We start from the raw sequence: 18,927 nt of genomic DNA on the forward strand, positions 1-18,927 counted from the left end.
AATCATGGCTCACTTTACCTGATTAGTTCTCTTAAGGAGGGTGTGATCTCGTCCATCCTCTCCTCTGCAACTTCCTTGCAAGACTATACTATACCTCTGGGATAACTTTTTACTTTCTTTCTTTTTTTTTTTTTTTTTTTTTTTTTTAATACGATTTACTTCGCTGCATACGCTATATGTGACCTGTCCTCTACCTCCAGACTACTCTCCGCATCTCCTCCGTGTTTACTACATTACCCCTCTTTCAACATTCCCGAGGAAAGCGTTCTTTGCTTTTTGCGGCGCTCTGGTTGTTCCTATAAAGAGCGCGACTATATTTACATCCGGCCTGTCTTTTCTCGCCTGCGTTGTTGCTCTCTTTAGAATTGACCCTATCCTATTCTAATTCGATCCGACTATTCAATTCTCAACCAAGATGTCGCCATTGGCGGTTCCGACAAGGTCGGTCGAGATCGTGAACATCCATCAAAATGATGTGGGGTATTCCTTGGTCAACGATATCCGCAACGGTCTTAACCCCCCCGCCGGGTCCCCGCGTTCCATGCCGACCATGCTGCTGTACGACGCCCAAGGCCTCAAGCTGTTCGAGGAGATTACCTACCAGGACGAGTACTACTTGACCAATGCCGAGATTGAGGTGTTGGAGACCCATGCCAAGAGGATCGTCGAATACATCCCCAACAAGGCACAGATGCTTGAGCTAGGTAGTGGGTATGTCGTTCTTCACACTTGATGGGAGCAACGATTCCATGAATCAACCTCTCAAAGGGCAAGCTGACAGGCTAGAAACCTCCGGAAAATTGAGATTTTGCTGCGGGAGCTGGAACGCGTGGGCAAGGACGTGGACTACTACGCCCTGGATCTCTCCCTGTCGGAACTCCAGCGCACATTCGCCGAGGTCTCCGTAGACCGCTACCAACATGTTCGCTTGCACGGGCTCCACGGAACTTACGACGACGCCTTGGAGTGGCTGGGACCCCCGGAGTCCCGGTCCCGCCCCGCGTTCATCCTGTCGATGGGGTCGTCGTTGGGCAATTTCAGTCGTCCTGAGGCCGCGGGCTTTCTGGCGCAATTCGCAAAGTTGCTGGGACCCGCCGACCGCATGGCCATAGGTCTGGACTCGTGCGAAGACCCGGATAGAGTCTATAAGGCGTACAACGACGCCAAAGGCGTGACGCGACAGTTCTACGAGAATGGACTGGCGCATGCGAACGCCGTGCTCGGACACGAGGTCTTCAAACCGGCGGAGTGGGACGTCGTGACGGAGTATGACCACGTCGGGGGACGGCACCAGGCTTTTTACTCGCCCAAGAAGGACATGGTCGTCGAGGGTGCTCATCTGCGCAAGGGCGAAAAGCTGGTCTTCGAGGAAGCGTTCAAGTATTCTGCGCAGCAGCGCGAGGATTTGTGGCGCAGTGCGAACTTGGTCTTGGGGACGGAGTTTGGGAATAGATCGGGCGAGTACCGTGAGTCCTCTCTTTCTTAACTAACGTCGATCATACTAGCCGTGACGGAGATAGAACCTCAGCTGACGGTACAGATATCCACCTCTTGTCGTCCGCTGCGTTCCGCTTCCCGACCTCTGTGTCGGAGTATGCCCCTAGCGCTGTCCCCACCCTGAAAGAATGGGAATCCCTGTGGACGGCATGGGACGTAGCGACTAAATCAATGGTCCCTCGGGAGGAATTCCTATCCAAGCCGATCAAACTGCGAAACGCGCTCATCTTCTACCTTGGGCACATTCCCACGTTTCTGGGTTGGTCTCCTTGAGCCTGACCCCCTCGCCCCCGCCAATAATCATGGTGTGCGTGTGCTAATTGACGGCAGACATTCACTTGACCCGTGCTCTCTCAGGGAAGCCCACCGAGCCCAAATCCTACCAGCAGATCTTTGAGCGGGGGATCGATCCCGACGTGGACAATCCGGAACAGTGCCATAAGCACAGTGAGATTCCCGACGAGTGGCCGCCGCTGGGTGAGATCCTGGACTACCAGAACCGAGTCCGGAGTCGCGTCAGGGCCGTCTGTCAGCGGGACGACCTTGGGCAGAACCGGTCCTTGGGGGAGGCGCTGTGGATCGGGTTCGAGCATGAAGCCATGCATCTCGAAACTTTCCTCTACATGCTGCTCCAGAGTGAAAGAACGCTCGTCCCCGCTGGCGTGGAGCGGCCGGACTTCAAGCAAATCTTCGACCACGCCCGGAAGCATGCCAAAACGAACGAGTGGTTTACCATCCCTGAACGGACGCTCGCCATTGGGCTCGACGACGACGGGAGCTCAATCCCGCCGGTCTCGTTCGGATGGGACAATGAGAAGCCGGAGCGGACAGTCGCCGTGGCGGCATTTGAAGCGCGCGCGCAGCCCATCACCAACGGCGACTATTTCCAGCATCTGCAGGCCAAACCGCACCGCCGCCCGCCCGCGTCGTGGATCCTCGCCCACCCAGACGGCCCGGATTCGATGTCGCGGTTCGCCGTGCGCACGCTGTTTGGGCCGGTTCCGCTGGACCTCGCGCAGGACTGGCCGTTGATCGCATCGTATGACGAGCTCGACGGGTATGCGCAGTCAGTGGGGTGTCGGATCCCGACGATGGAGGAAGTCCGGAGTATTTACGTACACGCAGCGGCACTACAATCAGAGGGGAAGGCAGGACATATGAATGGGACGAAAAATGGCCAAGTCAACGGAAATGTACCAAAGGAAGTCAACGGAAACGGAGTCCATGGAAATGGAAATAGCCATTCGAAGATCAACCCCACCCGACCCCGGTCGCCGGATCACCAGCCTGTTCAACCCATTTCGCGAGAAGGGCTGCCAGTGTACGTGGATCTCAACGGACACAACGTTGGATTCCAGCACTGGCACCCTATCCCGGTGATCGCGCAGGGCGATCGACTGGCGGGACAGGGGGATTTCGGGGGTGTGTGGGAGTGGACGAGCACGGCTTTGGCTGCGCATGAGGGGTTCCGCGCGATGGAGATATATCCAGGATATACCTGTATTTTCCCTTTTTCTCTTTCGAATGATTTGATACTGACGTGAACAGCGGACTTCTTCGACGGAAAGCACCACGTCGTCCTGGGTGGATCATGGGCGACGCACCCGCGGATCGCAGGGCGGACTACATTGTATGTATACGCACTTTACACCCCAAAGTATTACCAAAGCTAATAATATAGTGTGAACTGGTACCAAACCAACTATCCTTACGCATGGGCGGGGGCACGATTAGTGCGGGACGTGTGATTAGACATCATACCTACCTAGATAAGAAGGCAACATCACGTTTGACCAGAATTACTTACCGATTTCCACTTGTAGAATGTAAATTGTAGCAGAGTACCGTGGGATTACTTCCCGCGAGGGCAGTGATCCACCATCGTCAACGTCTAATTGGGCTGAAACACCATCCGCTGAGCCGTGCGGGACTGAAAACAAGGGAAGCAAAGGGAAAGAAAACCGGGGTGGGATGGATTGACGTCATGGGCTTTTTTGAGTATCGTATAAGTGTCACCACCTCAAAACCATACCCAGGTCCTCATTCTACAAAACAACTCAACCAAGACCATTAAACCAACTTTCACCAAACTGACACCATAAACAAACCCAATCTCAAATCTAGAAATATATGAAAAAAGAGCAAAAAAAAGACCCAAAATGTCCGTCGAAACCATAACAACCATCTCGCCCAAAACCGGCCGTCCCATCATGTCGCGCACTGGCATCACCTCCGAAGGCCTCCAACAAGTAACCACCGACGCGCAATCCGCCTTCCAAAGCTACCACACCTCGACGAGCCTACAAACGCGCCAGCAGATCGTGGCGCGGGCACTCGATCTGCTGATGCAGCGGAAGGAGGAGCTCGCGTACGAGATCACGGAGCAGATGGGGCGGCCGGTTGCGTACAGCGGGGTGGAGATCATGACTGCTGTGAAGCGCGGGCGGTACCTGAATGAGATTAGTGGGGAGGTTTTGGGGGGTGATTCGGGGGTTGTTTTCGATAATAAGGATGAGAAGTGTAAGGGGTTGGTGAGTAGGGAGAAGGAGGGGGAGGAGGGGGAAGATGGGGTCAGGAAGGTGATTAAGAAGAGGGCTGTGGGGGTTGTGTTGGCTGTTGTTGGGTGGAATGTTTGTTTTCCCTTTCTTTTCCTCCTTTTTTTGGATCTTTTTGGTATGGATTGGATTGATAATGATATGTGCAGTACCCCTACCTCGTCCTCATCAACACCCTCATCCCCGCCCTGCTCGCCGGCAACGCAGTCATCATGAAACCCTCCCCGCAAACCCCCACAGTCGTGGAGCAGGTACTCGGGGCGTTCGCCGAAGCCGGACTCCCCCAGAACGTGCTTCAATACGTGCACTGCGGAAACCCGAAGCTCCTCGAAGACCTAATGCGGTCCCCGCATGTGAACCACATCTGCTTCACGGGTTCCGTCGCCGGCGGCCTCGCCGTACAGCAAGCAGCCTCGGAGCGAATCGTCAACGTGGGGCTCGAACTCGGCGGCAAAGACGCGGCATACGTACGCCCCGACGTGAACGTCGCATGGGCCGCAGCGGAGATCGTCGACGGGGCGATCTTCAACAGCGGGCAGAGCTGCTGCGCGATCGAGCGGGTGTACGTGCACAAGGACATCCGGGAGCAGTTCATCGCGGAGGTGAAGCGCGTGCTGAGCAACTACCGGGTGGGCGACCCGTTCGAGAAAGACACGCAGATCGGGCCGGTGGTGTCGTCGCGCGCGAAGGAGGTCATCCAGCGGCAGATTGACGAGGCTGTTAAGGGCGGTGCGCTGGACGAGACGCCTGATGATAATGACAGTTTCAAGAATATGCCGCCGGAGGGGAACTTTGTGCGCCCGACGCTGCTGACGGGCGTGACGCATGAGATGGCTGTCATGAGGGAGGAGACGTTTGGGCCTGTTATTCCTGTTATGGGGGTGGATGGGGATGAGGAGGCTCTTGGGTTGATTAATGATAGTGAGTTTGGGTTGTCGGCGAGTGTGTGGACGAAGGATGTTGCCGGTGCGGAGAAGTTGATTGAGAGGATTGAGGCTGGGACGGTGTTCATCAATCGGGCGGATTATCCTGCGCCGGTGAGTTCTTTCTATTCCTTTCTCTATATACATACCCTTTATAGGATGAGGCTAATGATGCAGGACCTGGCATGGACGGGATGGAAGAACTCCGGACGAAGCGTCACGCTGAGTCAGTTTGGATTTGACCAGTTTGTGAAGCTGCAGAGTTATCATATTCGCGAGTGTCCTTAGACTTGATATTAACAATTATATTATTTTATCTTATTGTTTGTTTCATATTATGAGGTGTGCAGTCAAGGCGTCGAATGATGGGGTAGATGTACATGATGGATGGATGAGATGAGACGATGCGTTGGCAGGGACGCCGCCGTGTACGCGACCAGATGAGTAATATCTATATATATCTTATTGAATAAGATATGATAAGTAGGGGAAGATAAATTAACAAGAAATCAACAAGAATGATGTTCATACCAAGGAGGAAGAATGTAGTTGACCAACCCAGGAACATTCCTCTATCCCATTCCCCCTTCAGTTTAGTATATGTCATACAGCCCAGCTTTTTTAGGAGGAGGGATTAGCATACTACGTAAGGTAATAAAATAGAATAAAGTATACTCGAATAGCATAAAAAAGATAGAGTAAAATAGAATATTAGATGGAGAACAACACCATCATGCAAGGGACAGCCACTCAGTACTCTTCCTGCACCTGTGGGTCTAGACTATGCCTCTTTATGTAGGGGGTTCTACAAACATACTTACATACTTGTCAGTGGTGAGTTGGCGTCTTATCTGAGGCGAATGTTCATGATACTATCAAAGGGGAATAGGAGGAATGCTGTCTTCTTTTTCTTTCTTTCTTCTTCTTCTTCTTTCTTTTTGACTCGACTTGACTTGACTTCGAGTAGGTAGGTAGGTGTATTATAAGGGGTTATAGCGTAAAGAAGCTGTATAGTATATTATAGGTTAAGTATAGTAGAGGTTAAAAGCTGCAACAGCAATATCCATAGGGCATGACACGTCTGACGCTGCTTCGCCTCGCTTGGCGTGTCCAGATCATGTCAGGTACAGTTGACAAGAATTCAGGCACCTGCATGGAATCTTCGCAGGGGTGCGTTAGTGGTCTGCCAACTCTTGTAATTAGATGACGTAGTCAATCACATCCCATCGTCTGTATGGAGTATACCATCTTATTATCTCCCGTTGTACGGAGCACTCCTGAGAGGAATACCGTTGCACAATACCGTTGTAGATCCCCATATGAGAGGTTCGACACACTCTCCCCAAAGATGATCAAACCAGGGGGGCTCCGTCTGACCCGCCAGGGGAAACAGAAATATCCAGAATGTGTCACATAACGTGGTCGCCGTCCCTTACGCAGCGAACCAGACCATAGAGGGAGGGAGCCTCAGGGGGGGCGCAGAGACAGGCTGTCTTTTTTTGCATTTGCGTGCCTCGGAATCCAGCCGAGCCAAATTCCCTGCATTACACGGGTCAGAGAAAGCCGTTGCTCAATAATGTAGTCCTTGAATTAGTTATCAAGGAGTACGTAGACTCCGGAAGAGAAAAGGAAGAGAGTGGCTGACCTGCAGGTCGGTATATATCCTTGCAGACTCCTCGACGTCAAACCCGTCTGATTCTCTCTCTTCTTTGTTTCTTTCTCTGCCCATCCTCCAACCAGTGCGTCAATGCCATAGAGCGGTCGCCAGTCCTTCTTTTTACATTCATTCCTTCTTGCTTCTTTTGTCTTTTTTTTGCTTTTCTTTTTCTGCATTTGATTTCTTTCTTTTCCCTTTTGGGATCGGTGGTTTCATTCGTTGACCGCCCCTCAAGCTTCAGCTTCACTTTATTACCTATTATATTGTTTTTTTAATACCTCTCGTCTCGCCCATTCGAGCTTCGTGGCCCGCTTGGTTCTCCTCGTCTTCTGATTTCGGTCCTGGTTGTATATAGACCGAACAGAGACACTCCACACACTCCTTCGGACCGGCGGTTCTGCTTCGTTTCATTACCATTTATCGGTTTATAATCTCGACCTCGTTTCAATCTCCATCTTCATCTTCCTCTCTTCCGACGCAAGAATGGAATGTTTCCGGCAGATCGCTCGACTGGTCAAGTCCCCCTTTCAGCGCGACTCGCACCGCCCGCTGGAGATCGTGAGTCCTTGTCCTTCCAGGCTTCCAGGTATCCCAGAATAGGACTAACCCTGTGTATAGGGTCCTCCGACCAACTTTCGAAAGGAGGAACTGCCCACGTTCTTCTCTGACGCAGAGGATGAGTGAGTCCATCATCCACACAGACATATGTTGAATCTGTCTAATTTCTCAGCGCTGCCACCCTGCATAGTCACGGCTCAATGACGGAAAAGGATGAAAAAGACGCCATGATCAAGGAGCTCGAGCGTGAGCCCTCAACGACACAGAAGCTCCGGTCTCGCGTCCGCAGGCTGAGCGTCCGTGTCGCCCACCAGCTGCCTGATCATGACGATGGCCCGCATCAATAGATTTGTCCTAGCGGATATGATGTACCTGATTTCTGATTTCTTTTTGTTATTTCCTTTGTTTTGTTTTGTTTGGGTTCGGCGGAATCAGAGCAGGAATGTGGGAACCTCGTTGAGTCGTGACTGTTTTTTCTCTGTGTCGCGTTGATGGATATGTCGTTGTGCTGTCTCGATAGATGGGGATGGCGTGTGGTCTGGTTCGGATAGCTCTGGCAGCTCATCGAAATCATCGAAGATTGATTTTCTCTTTGGGTTTTGGGTTTTGGTTCGTGTTCGTGTCGTAGCTTTACCCACTCTTGGCTTGGTAGGCTCACTCCCCCTTGACGTAGTAGACCCATCCCTCGCCGTATCCCGCGGACGAGGCGTCAGAGAGACCCTCGGTGGGCTGGAATCCATGCTAGGATCCAGTTTCACAGGGCGGACTGGACGGCGCAATCTAGTCGGCGAATCGGGCTGGACATCAAGATCATCGTCATCATCGTCATCACCTTCCGAGGCAGTCTCCTCCCCCCCTTGACCAACCACCCCCCTCCGCAGTGGCGACGACACCGGACCGCCATCATCCGCCCCACGAGTCGTCACCGCTCCCCCAGAAGCCTGCGAAAACCCCGCCGCAGCCCTCGTAAACGACCTCACGCCGCGCGCACCAACAAGCGACGGGCCCCTCCTCGGACTCATCATCAGCCCATGCAGCGACGTCCCCACAAAGCAATCATCCCCTTCATCATCCTCATCCAACTCGACCCCCCTCACGCGCTTACCCTTATCCTTCTCCTTACCCAGCCCATCTCCACTCAAGCCAGCAGCCGCTAATCCCTTCTCACCAAGCAGAGATGGCGCAGTCGCACGCGCAAGATCCCCAATAGCAGCCTGGTTCCGGAGCTTAACTTCCTTTCGCTGTTTGATGTACTCCTGGTGGTGCAGGTGGCGGGTAAAGTCTTGCGCGATGGAGTGGAGCTCGTCTTCGACCATCATGTAGATGTCGTCGTTGGGGAGGCCTTCAATTAGGTATCTTTTTTATCTTGTTAGATGACTAGGTGGGAAGGTTGGGGTGGACAGGGTGTATACTCTTCTGAGGGACAGTGATGAACAGGCGAAGAGGGGGGACTTGGGGCTTTCTTCAAATCAGTATTGATCTTATGGTGTGGAGATGAATTGAGGATATAATAGAGTAGAGACGTACATGATCGCAAGAAGTTCCGCTTTAAGCTCTTATCTTCGCGTTTCGGCGTGGTGGTAGTCTTTTCTCGCTTTACGGGCTGGCGACGCGGGGCAGGATCCGGATGTTCGCTTTTTGGTACGAGCCATGGTAATGTTCGAGGCATTGTTGCGAAGATTATCGAATCGCGCTTGGGAGGTTGCGATGTTGTTGGTTGGTGTTATCGGAGGTGTTCCGACTGATAGCGCGGCGGAGAGTGGCGCGGGCGGAACTTCTACCTGGAATGGATTGGTCCCGCTCTATCTCTCCCGTATATAATCCGTCATCACTCCATATTAACCAAGGAAGCTTAATGAAGATAGACCATACTGATAAAATAGTATTGATATGGGTATCTGCTTCAATCTAAGGACCCCAGCGGGACTAATATCTCAAAACTAGCTAGTGATCAAGACGCCGTGAACCCTCATTCCATGATGAATATCCGAAACGCCATCCCAAAGACGATAAAAAAGACACTGCAATGTATCCAGTGCCCAACCCGCAAAAAGAGTAGCTACTGCCGCAGCAGCACCAGAAGAAAAAAAATCACACCTCCCCAGGCCTCTTGCTATTACAGCTCACAATCTTCACCTTATCCGCCGTCACAGGGGTCTGATTATCGAGCTTGAAGGTGACATCCTTGATGAGGAAGGTCCACACTTCGTCGCAGAAGCGGTAGGTATCGAGGTGGCCCTAATCAGATACAACAATCGTCAGCCATCCATACATTCACCACATGATAACCCAAAACAGGTAGATATCTCTTCAGAAAGTCCTGGAAAATGTATACCTTAAAGTTCAACCTCGCGCGCACCTTATCCGCCAAAACCTCCGTGATGATCCTATCAAACGTGGACAGGATCTTCATGGCGAGCTGGGGCTCGATGCGGCCTTCGTTGATCAGGTCGTCGAGGGTATCGGTTAGGGAGAGGCCGAGGCTGTATCAAAATAGTCAGTAAATGAGTCAAAAACGAAGTCGCAATATCCATAGTGGAAAGTAACATACCTGCTCCCCCGGTAAAGTTCATAATAAGACTGAGCGCTCATCGTGGCGGCGTCTCAAGACAGACAGAGGTGGTTGACGGAGAGAAAGTCGGTCCAGGCAACAAGGCGATCGTGGGGGGTCGATCCTCACGTGACGGCGCTAACTGGGGTATTGGTTGGTCAGGTGACATCATTGTCTTGATCATCTTTGTTCACTTACTATTTTGGAACAAGATCTTGATAACGGGTTTTTTCGAATACTGACTATGGAATAAGGTCGTCATGTTGCACGCTATGTGTAGAGCTACCCTGTTGAGGCACAGTACACTCTCGAGGGTGATTCCCTTGCCTGTGTCTGCGTCTACGGCTTGTTCGTCTGGGCAAAGTCATATATCGGCCTCGTCGATAAGGGCTTCATCGGATAGCAACCACGGTAGGAGCCATTACTTTGTTCCACCAAAAAAAAGTAGTATATATGTACTCATGATGGTTAGACGAACACCCTCCCAAACAAGAACATCCAACGACCGACCAAGCCTCACCAGACACCGCCGGACCAGCCAACAGCAACAGCAAAAGCAAGAGCAAGAGCGTCACCCAAGCGGACCAAGAACTCCGAGAACGCCTGGAGCAAATGTCTGGCGAGGGGGGAGCCGCTGGTATCGAGTACGAGGATGGGAAACCAGCGTCTATGAAACGGAGCGTTCGGAATAATATGTTTCGCTATATTTGACCTACCAGAGGCATTTATTCATTCATCTTAGGAAATGAGGTAGACTAGACTAGCTTAATACAGCCGCTAAGATGGAGCCGATGAAACCAGCGAGGAAGGAACTTTCAATTTCGAGACTCCGGTCCTAAGATAAATGAGGCCTTCTATTGCCAAAAATAAGGAATTAGGAAGAAAGAAAATATGGAAGAAGATATAAGAGAAAGATAGAAAGAAAATCAGAATCACATCAAACTCCCCCACCATAGTGCTCGTCCGTAGGTGCCCAAAGACAAAATCGTCACGTCATATCGATGCCGACCGGTAGAGAGCCACAGCCATTACGGGGCATCTATCCTACCGTGGAAATTCCGGCGAGGACCCCGGCACCAATGACCCCTCCGTCGGATGCTTCTCGCAGGAAGACCGACTTCCCGCTCTTCTGGGGCCCCGTCCGCATGATGAGCCGGTCAATGTATTGTTGGCACATCTCCTTGAACTGCGGGTATTGCTGGATGATGCCGCCCGTGTAGGCGACTACCAGTTCCTCAGGGCCCGACTCCCAGTCTGCCGGCGTCGGGGTGGGAGACAGGACAGGCACAATGTGGCCTTGGCCGCCGTTGTTCACGCCATCAGATATCCCCGGGGTCAGGCTATCAATGGATGGCCCCGGGAGCGGGGTGTTGCCGTTGGGGGCAGGCGAGGGAGCAAGGGAGCTCTCTGGCGAATTCTCGGTGCTATCTGCTTTCAATTCAATCTCCCGTGTGCAGGCCAGCAGACCCACCACGGCCGCCGCGATCAGGCCCGCAGATCGCCGTTGGACCGTTCGGGCGATCTTCCGGAAGGCTCCTGCGGTCATCACGTCCCAATGCCAGTCGCTGCTCTCCGGCGGTGGTAGCGTTCGCTTCAAGACATCGACTAGATCTAGATCGGACCGAGCCCGGGCCACGGTGTCGGAGACGTACGTCGTCGTCAGGGCGTACTCTTGGATCAGGGTCGCTGGCAGCTGTTTCGGCGACAGTCCGGCGATGTTGACGAGGTAGTCGAACAGGATGATCCGGATCAGTTCGCCGATATACCGGCCGCCGGTCATATACTCGAAGGGTTGGAATCCGGGGCGAGCGCACGCTCGGTCCAACTCGTCGTCCCATTTCGTAATGATGTTGAGCTCTTGAAGAGGAGGCAAGGCACCCGAGATGGTCCACTCCGTGTTGATCACGGTCTCCTCAGCCGCCGGGTTCTTCGACCGGACATGGTTCGCCTTGGACTCGTGGAGTGCGCTAAGCTTCATGGGGATGGTGGCGTTGCATCCCGTGCCTACGATGATGCCCATTGCGACGCGGCTGTTGGGCAGAGACTTGACCGCATATGCCAGCGAAGCCAGCGTGGCGACGGCGTCGTTGGTGATTGCGGCGATCTTTAGCTTCGGCAGGGAGTACAGTTTGCGGCGCTTCTTGGACGGCTCGTGGTCATCATCCGGCCGCTTCGTGTGCTTCTCGTAACCGCTCAGCAAGATGTTCCGCAGGTTGAGGTCCGACGTGATGGCGAATCCTTTGCCCATTGGCATCAGAGTGGCTTCTGTCAGAGACTCCTGCCTGCATGCTGTCAGTCGCCGGAATGAGTGGGGTTTGAGCTCCAGTTGGGCTCCAGGGAAACAGCGGAACGTACATAATGGGGAAACTGAAGGTAATTCCCATCTCCAGCTCCTCCGGTATACTGCCCTTGGTCGCATCCGAGGTCAAGCTCTCCGCCACCACCTCCGCAATACAGTCCCCGATCCAGGAGAATAGGTCATCCGCTTTGTCCTTCTTCAGATGCTCCTGAATAGGCCACGCCTTTTCTAACGTCCGTCTCACCCGTTGTCGCTGCGCCTTTCGGATCGTATCTTTGGTTCTCTCCGTTGCATCGGCGGGCTTGTTGTCGGAATCCGCCGCATCTCCGAGAAGTTCAATGAACGCGACGCGTAGGTTACTCCCGCCCACGTCGATCGCCAGGTACCGACCGGTCTCCATGCCGGTAGGTAACTTGGTCACCGGCGTCGGCAGGAACTGTTGATCGGACTCCAAGGCGAGGTCACGGTAGACGTTCGAGAAGCGTCGCGCCAGTTTGTAGAGGATCGCTTCCCGCGGGATGAGCGGGGACAAGAATTCGTCCAGCTTCCTCTGGTATTCCAAGTATTCTTGCTGTTCCGGATCCAGGTCGGGTCCTTCCTCCTCATCCTCCTCGATAATGTCCTCCTGTACGTTATCCTGCTCCTCGTCCTCCTCCTTATCCCCCTCCGCATAGATCACATCGGTCGAGGCCATCATCGGGAGTCGCTGATCCGCGTCGCAATATTCCGGAGTGCGATTCTGCGTGAGGGAAAGGTGGTCAGAGGATCGGTGCAACGCCCAGCTAGGATGATTGGTGAGACGACGATGCTGTGTGTGCAACGACCCGTAGGTTGAAAAATGAATATGCCTTCGGTTCGCGGAATGTAATTTAATTTATATTTTGATTTTTGATTTTGGTTGAAGTGAGACGAGGTCGATGCAACGTAGCTGAGTTACCAGTATTGGTAAAACCTTAAACTGTTGTGAAATCGACCGAATATGCGACTCCAGGGGGCGGGGAGGGAATCCGGCTGAGGGAGGTTCGCTGGACTCTCAAACTAGACGTCCCGATTGATGATCAGCATTTCCGATTGTACAGGAAGAACGGTCAAATTCCAACATTGTTGGCTGCGGGGACGCGTTGTCTGAAAATGCAACGCTGGAGAAAGAATTCCGCAGGACTAGACCAGCGTGCGCGGCGACGATCACCACCACGCAGGAAGCCTTAGTGCCCAGTGGGGGGAAGAAAAGAGACAAGAAGGACTAGGGGGAGAAAAAAATCGCACCACCGTGGGGGGAGTGTCAACAGATGGTCAAGAACGACAAAACCACCCAAGCCATTGGTTGGTCCAGTACCGTTCTAGACTGAGAGAAACAATCCCAGGTTGTGTTGACCTGGGGCGATGGAGAGAATGGCGTTGGGTCTGGCGACAACACGACGGTATACACTATATACGACTGCAGATAGGATGGCGGGGAGTGGGGAGAGACGATCGTTAAGTAGATTTGAATGGAAGAACCTTGGGCGACCACACCCCAAGGCTCCGAATGACAATGGGATTTAGAACGAGAAAGGAAGAAAGAGTCACAGACTCCGAGTCTCGTTGGACGCGGACCCAAACTAAGTGAATGCGATGCTCCACCGGGTAGTGGGGTGGGAGGGAAAGGAAGGGAAAGAGATGTGGAGAGGAAAAGAAAAAGCGATCCAACGGTCAAAACACGAACGAGAGAAAGTCACCGGATGGTTATTATGTCAGAGAGAGCGACAGGAAGAAACTGGGAAGAATCTCCAGAGGTCAAGTCAATTAGGTAGTCAAGAAGTTCGGCGATGGCAGCAAATGCGACCATCATCTGTTAGGCGATGTGACGTTGCTGCCACCCTCCCCCCTCTCTCTCTCTGTCTCTCTATCATCCCTCTGGTTCGATTGGACTCGATGGCTTCTTTTACTTGGTTTGATTTGTTTTAGTTTTATTTATTTGTTTATTTCCCAGATGGAATGGGTTCTGCACCATTCGTTCAACAATGGTCCCCCCTCAATCGGTCTTGTCTTGGTACAGTAGCTGCGCGGACCGTTCTTGTTGGCTGACCAGGTTTTGGTTTCATTGACAACCTTCTATCATTGGTCTGCGTCGGCTGGAGACAATTGTGGATGGCACACGTAGTGCCTTCTGGGAGGTAGTATTCCCCCTCTTTTTTGCCCTTTGAATCCTGACTATCGCCGGGCCAGAAGTCTCTCGGCTGATCACACTGGGTGGGATCATCTCTATCTAGTCCATCGGTCTGGGTCCATCAGTCTGGGGATTGGAGTCGACAGGTCCGTATAATCTCCACCGGTTATTCCTCGGTCTAGGCGGCTCAATCTATCACTCCCGCCTCACACCTGGGGAACGGCTGAAACAAAAAAAAAAGGACGCCAAGGGACGCAGAATAGCACCGGAACTTCCCAGATGCTCGGATCGCGCTTGAGGTCTCCAGTGTGTTGGACTATCAAGGGAAAACAGTGGGGTCGGAGGTGCACTCGGCTCCCAAGCGAGACAGGCGAGGATTAGAGTATGGAGTCCCGTGCATAATTGAACCCGCTCGACAGTCTAGGTACTACAGTTCTGGGGAGCTCCTCTGGTTGGTCCGGCTCGTATAGGTCAGTTGACGCCATGGCCTTCAGCTGCGATGGACTGAACGGCTCTCCGTCAGGTTCTCGTGTTTGCAGAGACCTGTCGAGTCGTCGACTCCGGTCACTTCCTTGAATACGGCCTGGGGAAAGATCTGATAGGGTCCCGGCTGCGCGGCCACGCGTACCGAGAGATTTTTCCGCCGGAGTTGATCCAAGAGTGGATGCCGGTCATCGACTTGGACCATCATCACGGGCGAACTAGCCTGTCTTCGGGACAACTCGTAAAGGGCAACTCGACGGCGGGACACCAGAAACTTGATGTCTCGAAGCTCGTAAGGAGCCAGTTAGCAACCCACGAGACCGCTAAGCCCCTTGGGGATACGTATCCCATCTGCCTAGGACCTACACTTGTGACCGGGTTCCATCTCCATCAACGGGTCCGGGGGTGACCTGTCTCCGAGATCGGAGAGCTAAAGCAAACAACCTTTGCCAAAGCGCTGCGGAGGAAGACAAGTCTGAGCGGCTGGGTGATCTGCGTCGGAGTCATCCTAGCTTTCTTTTTCCCTATCTAGGCCTAGATACGAGGTTGGCCTGAAATCGCGTCCGGAGTCTGGCCAGCGCGGTCCGGCGAAGACCGTCGTAGGTTAATTAGGAGGAGCTGTCGCAGCCATCTTAGCTTCGTAGGACAAACAGGGGTTTTAGAGTAGTTCATTCTGCTCCCTCGGGCTCCCGCCGTCTTCATTCCTTTCCCACCTTCCAGCTCCCACGTCGGGATTCGTTAGGGTGATATATATTTGCCAAGCAGTTGCATCGAGACAGGGCAGCGAACGAGATTTGTCCATGACCTCTGGACCACCAGTCGGCAACATTAGCCAACATTAGCCTTGGAGATGTCCGGGGGAGGGATTTGACTTTCATCCATGCAAGATGTACCTGCTCGATAACCACTCCACGTTTCATTCTCTGGGTCCTGTGTTTCGTTACTCCGTGTAAGAGATCCCAGGATTGTGATGGTTTGGAGCCAACTGGCCAATGAGTGGGCGTAACCATGACGCAAGAACAACAACAATGTCCTTACCTCATTATCTTAGGCACCATAATATGGACAACCACCAGACAGGAATAGACTGATGAACTAATCAAGCATTGGACCATTCATTGACGGGATATAATAAGAACACAGTCCAGGGTGTATTCTTCATCTGGGTGTAACGGTGAACGGGACAGGGAGAGTAAGAAGGACGGGAAGTCTTGAGTCCCCGCAGTCACATTGACTTGGAACCTTTGGAATCCTTTTTTCCATTTCTCCCTTGCTGGTTCTGGACCTTCTTCACTTGTTCCCTTTCTCTTTATTCTATTATTATTATTACCATAATATTATTCTCATCGTCATACATATCGTTACCTAACTACCGCTCACCATGGAGAAATCCCAAAGTCAATACAACCCCGACAACCAATACGACGGTTTCTCTCCGACTTCCGCCGCCCCCTACGCAGCCCGCGCCCGACGTAACCGGGCGCTGTCCCGGCTCACCCTAGGCGTGGCGGTCGTCGTCCTGCTGATAGTCAGCGGCGCCTTCCTCGCCGTGCCTGGGCACAATCTGCTGCCATGCCACAAGTGGATGGGACGACGGTCCGACGGTGGGTCTGCGGTCGTGGTCGGACAGGGCGACAAATCCACCGGGACGGAGGAAGGCCTAGAGAACCACCCGGAGGATCGCTCGTCGAATCGGAGGGTTCCACTCGAGGCGCACATCATGAGTAAATGCCCGGATGCCCAGGCTTGTCTCCAGCAGCTGGTTGTGCCGGCCATGGAGCAGATCAGCGACAAGGTGGACTTTGGCTTGTCGTTTATTGCTAAGTAAGCATCGGGTGTGCATTGACATCAATAACAGACCACTAGGCTAATCTATGGATAGTGTATCCAGCGGCTCGTCGGAGATCAAGTGCAAGCACGGCCCCGGGGAGTGCGTGGGCGATATGATCATCCTCTGCGCGGCGAACCTGCCGTTCCCGCCAGACGGGAGCGACGAGGGCGCGAAGACCCCGACTATTCGGTCGCTGGGATTCGCTAACTGTCTCATTGGCGAGTATGAAGATATCCCTGGGCGCCCGTTGGTCGAGAAGTGCGCCGCGCAGCATGGGATTGATTTCGACGCTCTGAACCGCTGTGCGAGCAATCAGGATGATGATCCGAATGATCCTGATAAGCTGAGCGGGCTGGCCCTGCTGCGGAAGAGTGCCCTTCGGAGCGCAAAGCTGAAGGCTGGCATCAGCTGTACGGTCCGGTTGGATGAGTCTGTCTGGTGTGTTCGTGATGGTGGAGTCTGGAAGGACTGTGTTAAGGGTGGTAAGGCGAGTGAGGTGTCGGTGCTGGTTGAGGAAGTCAACCGGCTTTATGATGAGAAGAATTAGATGAGCGGACCTTTTGGTGGGTTTAGTATATATATGATGTGCTCTGGCACGGGCTGTCTTTTACGATTAGTTTGAGAATGAATCTTGATTATCTTGGGGTACTTGTTCTAGATCCTCTTTTTTCTTATTGCTCACGATGATATAGGAATGAATGCCTTTGTTTCTAGCCATGCACAATGATAGAACACTGGGTGTTTCCATACAAAATACCCACCAACTATCATGGAGACGTCTATTATATCATCAGGCTATCATTCAAGGTCAAGCAGCAAGCAGCTCTACCACAGATATGACTTTATCAAATCTGCTCAATACCTACCTATATCACTTTACTTGCTCACTTCACCATATTGACCATAATACGCTCACGACAATCAGCATTCACTCCAAAATGGAGTAGCCAGGCCAACATTTTCGTTTTCTCGGCGGTCACTGACTCTCATTTCCTCAGCAGACAATTGCAAAGCAAGTCTCCCTCAATCCCTCTGTTGTTTTTTTGTCCAAACCCATCTCACATCTTCCAAACCCTCCCATCATCCATCTCCCCAACACCGTATTCCCTATCCCCAAACCAAACACAACAGCCATGTCTCCCTCACACAGTCGCAGTCGCCACTCCAGAAGAGACCACCACCATCAACATCAAGACAGAAATCTAGACGATCTCATCCGCAGATACACCCAAACCACCCAGCCATCACCCGTCCTCGCCGACATCCTCAGAAGCTCCCGAGAATCATCGCTCCTCGTCAGCGCCCTCCGCCGCCAGGTCTCGCTCATCAAATGCCGCTCCCCAGACCCCAGAGATAACCAGGTCACTGTCTACGACAGAGCGCTGATGGAGCTGTCCCGCTCTGGCGACGATCCGAGACACCTTGGTGCTTTGGAGCTCTATTTGACAGAGTATTTGGGGATTGTTCCGATTGCGCCGTTCCAGCAGGGGAGGGATGTGGCGAGGGAGTGTGTTGACGTGGAGATGACTTTTGGTAGAGGTATTGCACATGTTTTCTTATCTTCCTTGTCTGGCTGGATACATGCTTACCTCGCTGTGTTATAGCCCGCGAGACTGAGACAGACAAAACCGACAACAAGAAGAAGAAAAAGAGAACTAGAACTCACACCAGACACTCAGTCTCACCAGCCGAAAGAAGAACAGCCAGTCCTACCAGAACACTAGCCTCCCACCACCACTCCACCAACAAAACTATCCATAGTAACCCCCCACCCCCCAACGACGAAGTCCAAACCCGCATCACCCGCCTCCTCTCAACCTACCAAGCCGCCAAAGACGACTACTTCGGATCCCTCCAGAAAAACGGCATGGTAAGCATGGACGCGGCGCGCTTCCTGCGCGACACGGCGGAGAACACCCTGCGGTATCTGCGGAGCAATGGGCTTGCGGAAGAGAAGGGGGGATTGGTGACGGAGCTGGAGTATACGTTTGCGGCTGCGAGGGATAAGGCTACCGCGCTGTCTGGGGGCAGAAAGAGGCATTTTGATGAGGGGGATGGTGGTGGTGGTGGTGGGCACGAGAGTAGGAGGCGGGGTGGGAAGAGGAGTCGGAGGGTTATGATGGATTCTTATCGGCCTGAGGGTTGATGGGGTCGACTTAAGAGTGGCATTTAGTGTAGGCTCCTAAGGTAGGGTGGTAGTCGTGGTAGGGATGTGAATCTGTTCTGGCGGCGTTCAAGGTGATGAGAAGTGATTCTTTATTGGTAGTTCGGTTGAGTTGAGGCGAAGATAATGAGGGGAGGAAGAGGATATGGCTTTCAGGTACTAGGTACACTATCCGCGAAGTTGATGAACATGAGCCTGTTGTAAGATACATATCTCTCCACTCAATAAACTCCGATACGTTATGCTATATCTTTCCTGGA

General features: G+C 52.8%; 9 protein-coding genes across 9 annotated transcripts; 6 read left to right on the plus strand and 3 right to left on the minus strand.

Moving 5' to 3' along the window:
* Positions 1–415: 415 nt before the first annotated feature.
* Positions 416–3,245, plus strand: P168DRAFT_295929 (DUF323 domain protein; the record flags this gene model as incomplete). Its single annotated transcript, XM_024838078.1, has 6 exons — positions 416–711; positions 787–1,466; positions 1,541–1,756; positions 1,828–2,997; positions 3,046–3,127; positions 3,179–3,245. 6 exons carry the CDS (start codon positions 416–418, stop codon positions 3,243–3,245), a joined length of 2,511 nt encoding a protein of 836 aa, XP_024694066.1.
* Positions 3,246–3,656: 411 nt separating this feature from the next.
* P168DRAFT_316998 (aldehyde dehydrogenase family protein) lies at positions 3,657–5,263 on the plus strand (the record flags this gene model as incomplete). The annotated part of the gene is made up of 3 exons (XM_024840066.1): positions 3,657–4,127; positions 4,202–5,089; positions 5,153–5,263. The coding sequence occupies 3 exons, from the start codon at positions 3,657–3,659 to the stop codon at positions 5,261–5,263; spliced, it is 1,470 nt and encodes a 489-aa protein (XP_024694067.1).
* Positions 5,264–6,962: 1,699 nt separating this feature from the next.
* P168DRAFT_124748 (uncharacterized protein) lies at positions 6,963–7,579 on the plus strand. The gene is made up of 3 exons (XM_024832639.1): positions 6,963–7,190; positions 7,251–7,312; positions 7,363–7,579. Exons 1-3 carry the CDS (start codon positions 7,116–7,118, stop codon positions 7,535–7,537), a joined length of 312 nt encoding a protein of 103 aa, XP_024694068.1. The 5' UTR covers positions 6,963–7,115; the 3' UTR covers positions 7,538–7,579.
* P168DRAFT_124740 (uncharacterized protein) lies at positions 7,480–8,895 on the minus strand. Its single transcript, XM_024832638.1, has 3 exons — positions 8,718–8,895; positions 8,603–8,648; positions 7,480–8,546 (listed from the first exon to the last, which is right to left on the minus strand). Exons 1-3 carry the CDS (start codon positions 8,857–8,859, stop codon positions 7,622–7,624), a joined length of 1,113 nt encoding a protein of 370 aa, XP_024694069.1. The 5' UTR covers positions 8,860–8,895; the 3' UTR covers positions 7,480–7,621.
* A 163-nt stretch (positions 8,896–9,058) lies between these two features.
* Positions 9,059–9,805, minus strand: P168DRAFT_288941 (transcription initiation factor IIA subunit gamma). The gene is made up of 3 exons (XM_024836901.1): positions 9,742–9,805; positions 9,526–9,673; positions 9,059–9,428 (listed from the first exon to the last, which is right to left on the minus strand). Exons 1-3 carry the CDS (start codon positions 9,780–9,782, stop codon positions 9,282–9,284), a joined length of 336 nt encoding a protein of 111 aa, XP_024694070.1. The 5' UTR covers positions 9,783–9,805; the 3' UTR covers positions 9,059–9,281.
* A 148-nt stretch (positions 9,806–9,953) lies between these two features.
* P168DRAFT_124790 (uncharacterized protein) lies at positions 9,954–10,616 on the plus strand. Its single transcript, XM_024832640.1, has 2 exons — positions 9,954–10,152; positions 10,214–10,616. The coding sequence occupies exons 1-2, from the start codon at positions 10,002–10,004 to the stop codon at positions 10,450–10,452; spliced, it is 390 nt and encodes a 129-aa protein (XP_024694071.1). The 5' UTR covers positions 9,954–10,001; the 3' UTR covers positions 10,453–10,616.
* Positions 10,617–10,780: 164 nt separating this feature from the next.
* P168DRAFT_233508 (hexokinase family protein) lies at positions 10,781–12,734 on the minus strand (the record flags this gene model as incomplete). Its single annotated transcript, XM_024833371.1, has 2 exons — positions 10,781–12,023; positions 12,097–12,734. 2 exons carry the CDS (start codon positions 12,732–12,734, stop codon positions 10,781–10,783), a joined length of 1,881 nt encoding a protein of 626 aa, XP_024694072.1.
* Positions 12,735–16,257: 3,523 nt separating this feature from the next.
* On the plus strand, positions 16,258–17,050 carry P168DRAFT_234048 (GILT family protein; the record flags this gene model as incomplete). Its single annotated transcript, XM_024833398.1, has 2 exons — positions 16,258–16,496; positions 16,555–17,050. The coding sequence occupies 2 exons, from the start codon at positions 16,258–16,260 to the stop codon at positions 17,048–17,050; spliced, it is 735 nt and encodes a 244-aa protein (XP_024694073.1).
* Positions 17,051–17,591: 541 nt separating this feature from the next.
* On the plus strand, positions 17,592–18,872 carry P168DRAFT_340888 (uncharacterized protein). Its single transcript, XM_024841795.1, has 2 exons — positions 17,592–18,042; positions 18,108–18,872. The coding sequence occupies exons 1-2, from the start codon at positions 17,637–17,639 to the stop codon at positions 18,647–18,649; spliced, it is 948 nt and encodes a 315-aa protein (XP_024694074.1). The 5' UTR covers positions 17,592–17,636; the 3' UTR covers positions 18,650–18,872.
* The last annotated feature ends 55 nt before the right edge of the window (positions 18,873–18,927 follow it).

This window comes from Aspergillus campestris (assembly GCF_002847485.1).
Source record: "Aspergillus campestris IBT 28561 chromosome Unknown P168scaffold_4, whole genome shotgun sequence".
Classification (NCBI taxonomy): Eukaryota; Fungi; Ascomycota; class Eurotiomycetes; order Eurotiales; family Aspergillaceae; genus Aspergillus; species Aspergillus campestris.

Excerpts from the sequence above, each read along its gene's own strand:
- P168DRAFT_288941 (XM_024836901.1), bottom strand. The coding sequence starts at position 9,782 with ATGAGCGCTCAGTCTTATTATGAACTTTACCGGGGGAGCAG. Across the intron at positions 9,674-9,741 it reads GAACTTTACCGGGGGAGCAG|CCTCGGCCTCTCCCTAACCG; the intron begins GTATGTTACTTT and ends ATTTTGATACAG. Across the intron at positions 9,429-9,525 it reads GCGCGAGGTTGAACTTTAAG|GGCCACCTCGATACCTACCG; the intron begins GTATACATTTTC and ends GTATCTGATTAG.
- P168DRAFT_124748 (XM_024832639.1), top strand. The coding sequence starts at position 7,116 with ATGGAATGTTTCCGGCAGATCGCTCGACTGGTCAAGTCCCCCTTTCAG. Across the intron at positions 7,191-7,250 it reads CGCACCGCCCGCTGGAGATC|GGTCCTCCGACCAACTTTCG; the intron begins GTGAGTCCTTGT and ends CCCTGTGTATAG. Across the intron at positions 7,313-7,362 it reads TTCTCTGACGCAGAGGATGA|CGCTGCCACCCTGCATAGTC; the intron begins GTGAGTCCATCA and ends CTAATTTCTCAG.
- P168DRAFT_340888 (XM_024841795.1), top strand. The coding sequence starts at position 17,637 with ATGTCTCCCTCACACAGTCGCAGTCGCCACTCCAGAAGAGACCACCAC. Across the intron at positions 18,043-18,107 it reads GGAGATGACTTTTGGTAGAG|CCCGCGAGACTGAGACAGAC; the intron begins GTATTGCACATG and ends GCTGTGTTATAG.
- P168DRAFT_124790 (XM_024832640.1), top strand. The coding sequence starts at position 10,002 with ATGTTGCACGCTATGTGTAGAGCTACCCTGTTGAGGCACAGTACACTC. Across the intron at positions 10,153-10,213 it reads TTCATCGGATAGCAACCACG|ACGAACACCCTCCCAAACAA; the intron begins GTAGGAGCCATT and ends CATGATGGTTAG.
- P168DRAFT_124740 (XM_024832638.1), bottom strand. The coding sequence starts at position 8,859 with ATGCCTCGAACATTACCATGGCTCGTACCAAAAAGCGAACATCCGGAT. Across the intron at positions 8,649-8,717 it reads GCGGAACTTCTTGCGATCAT|CCCCAAGTCCCCCCTCTTCG; the intron begins GTACGTCTCTAC and ends ATTTGAAGAAAG. Across the intron at positions 8,547-8,602 it reads CATCACTGTCCCTCAGAAGA|ATACCTAATTGAAGGCCTCC; the intron begins GTATACACCCTG and ends AAGATAAAAAAG.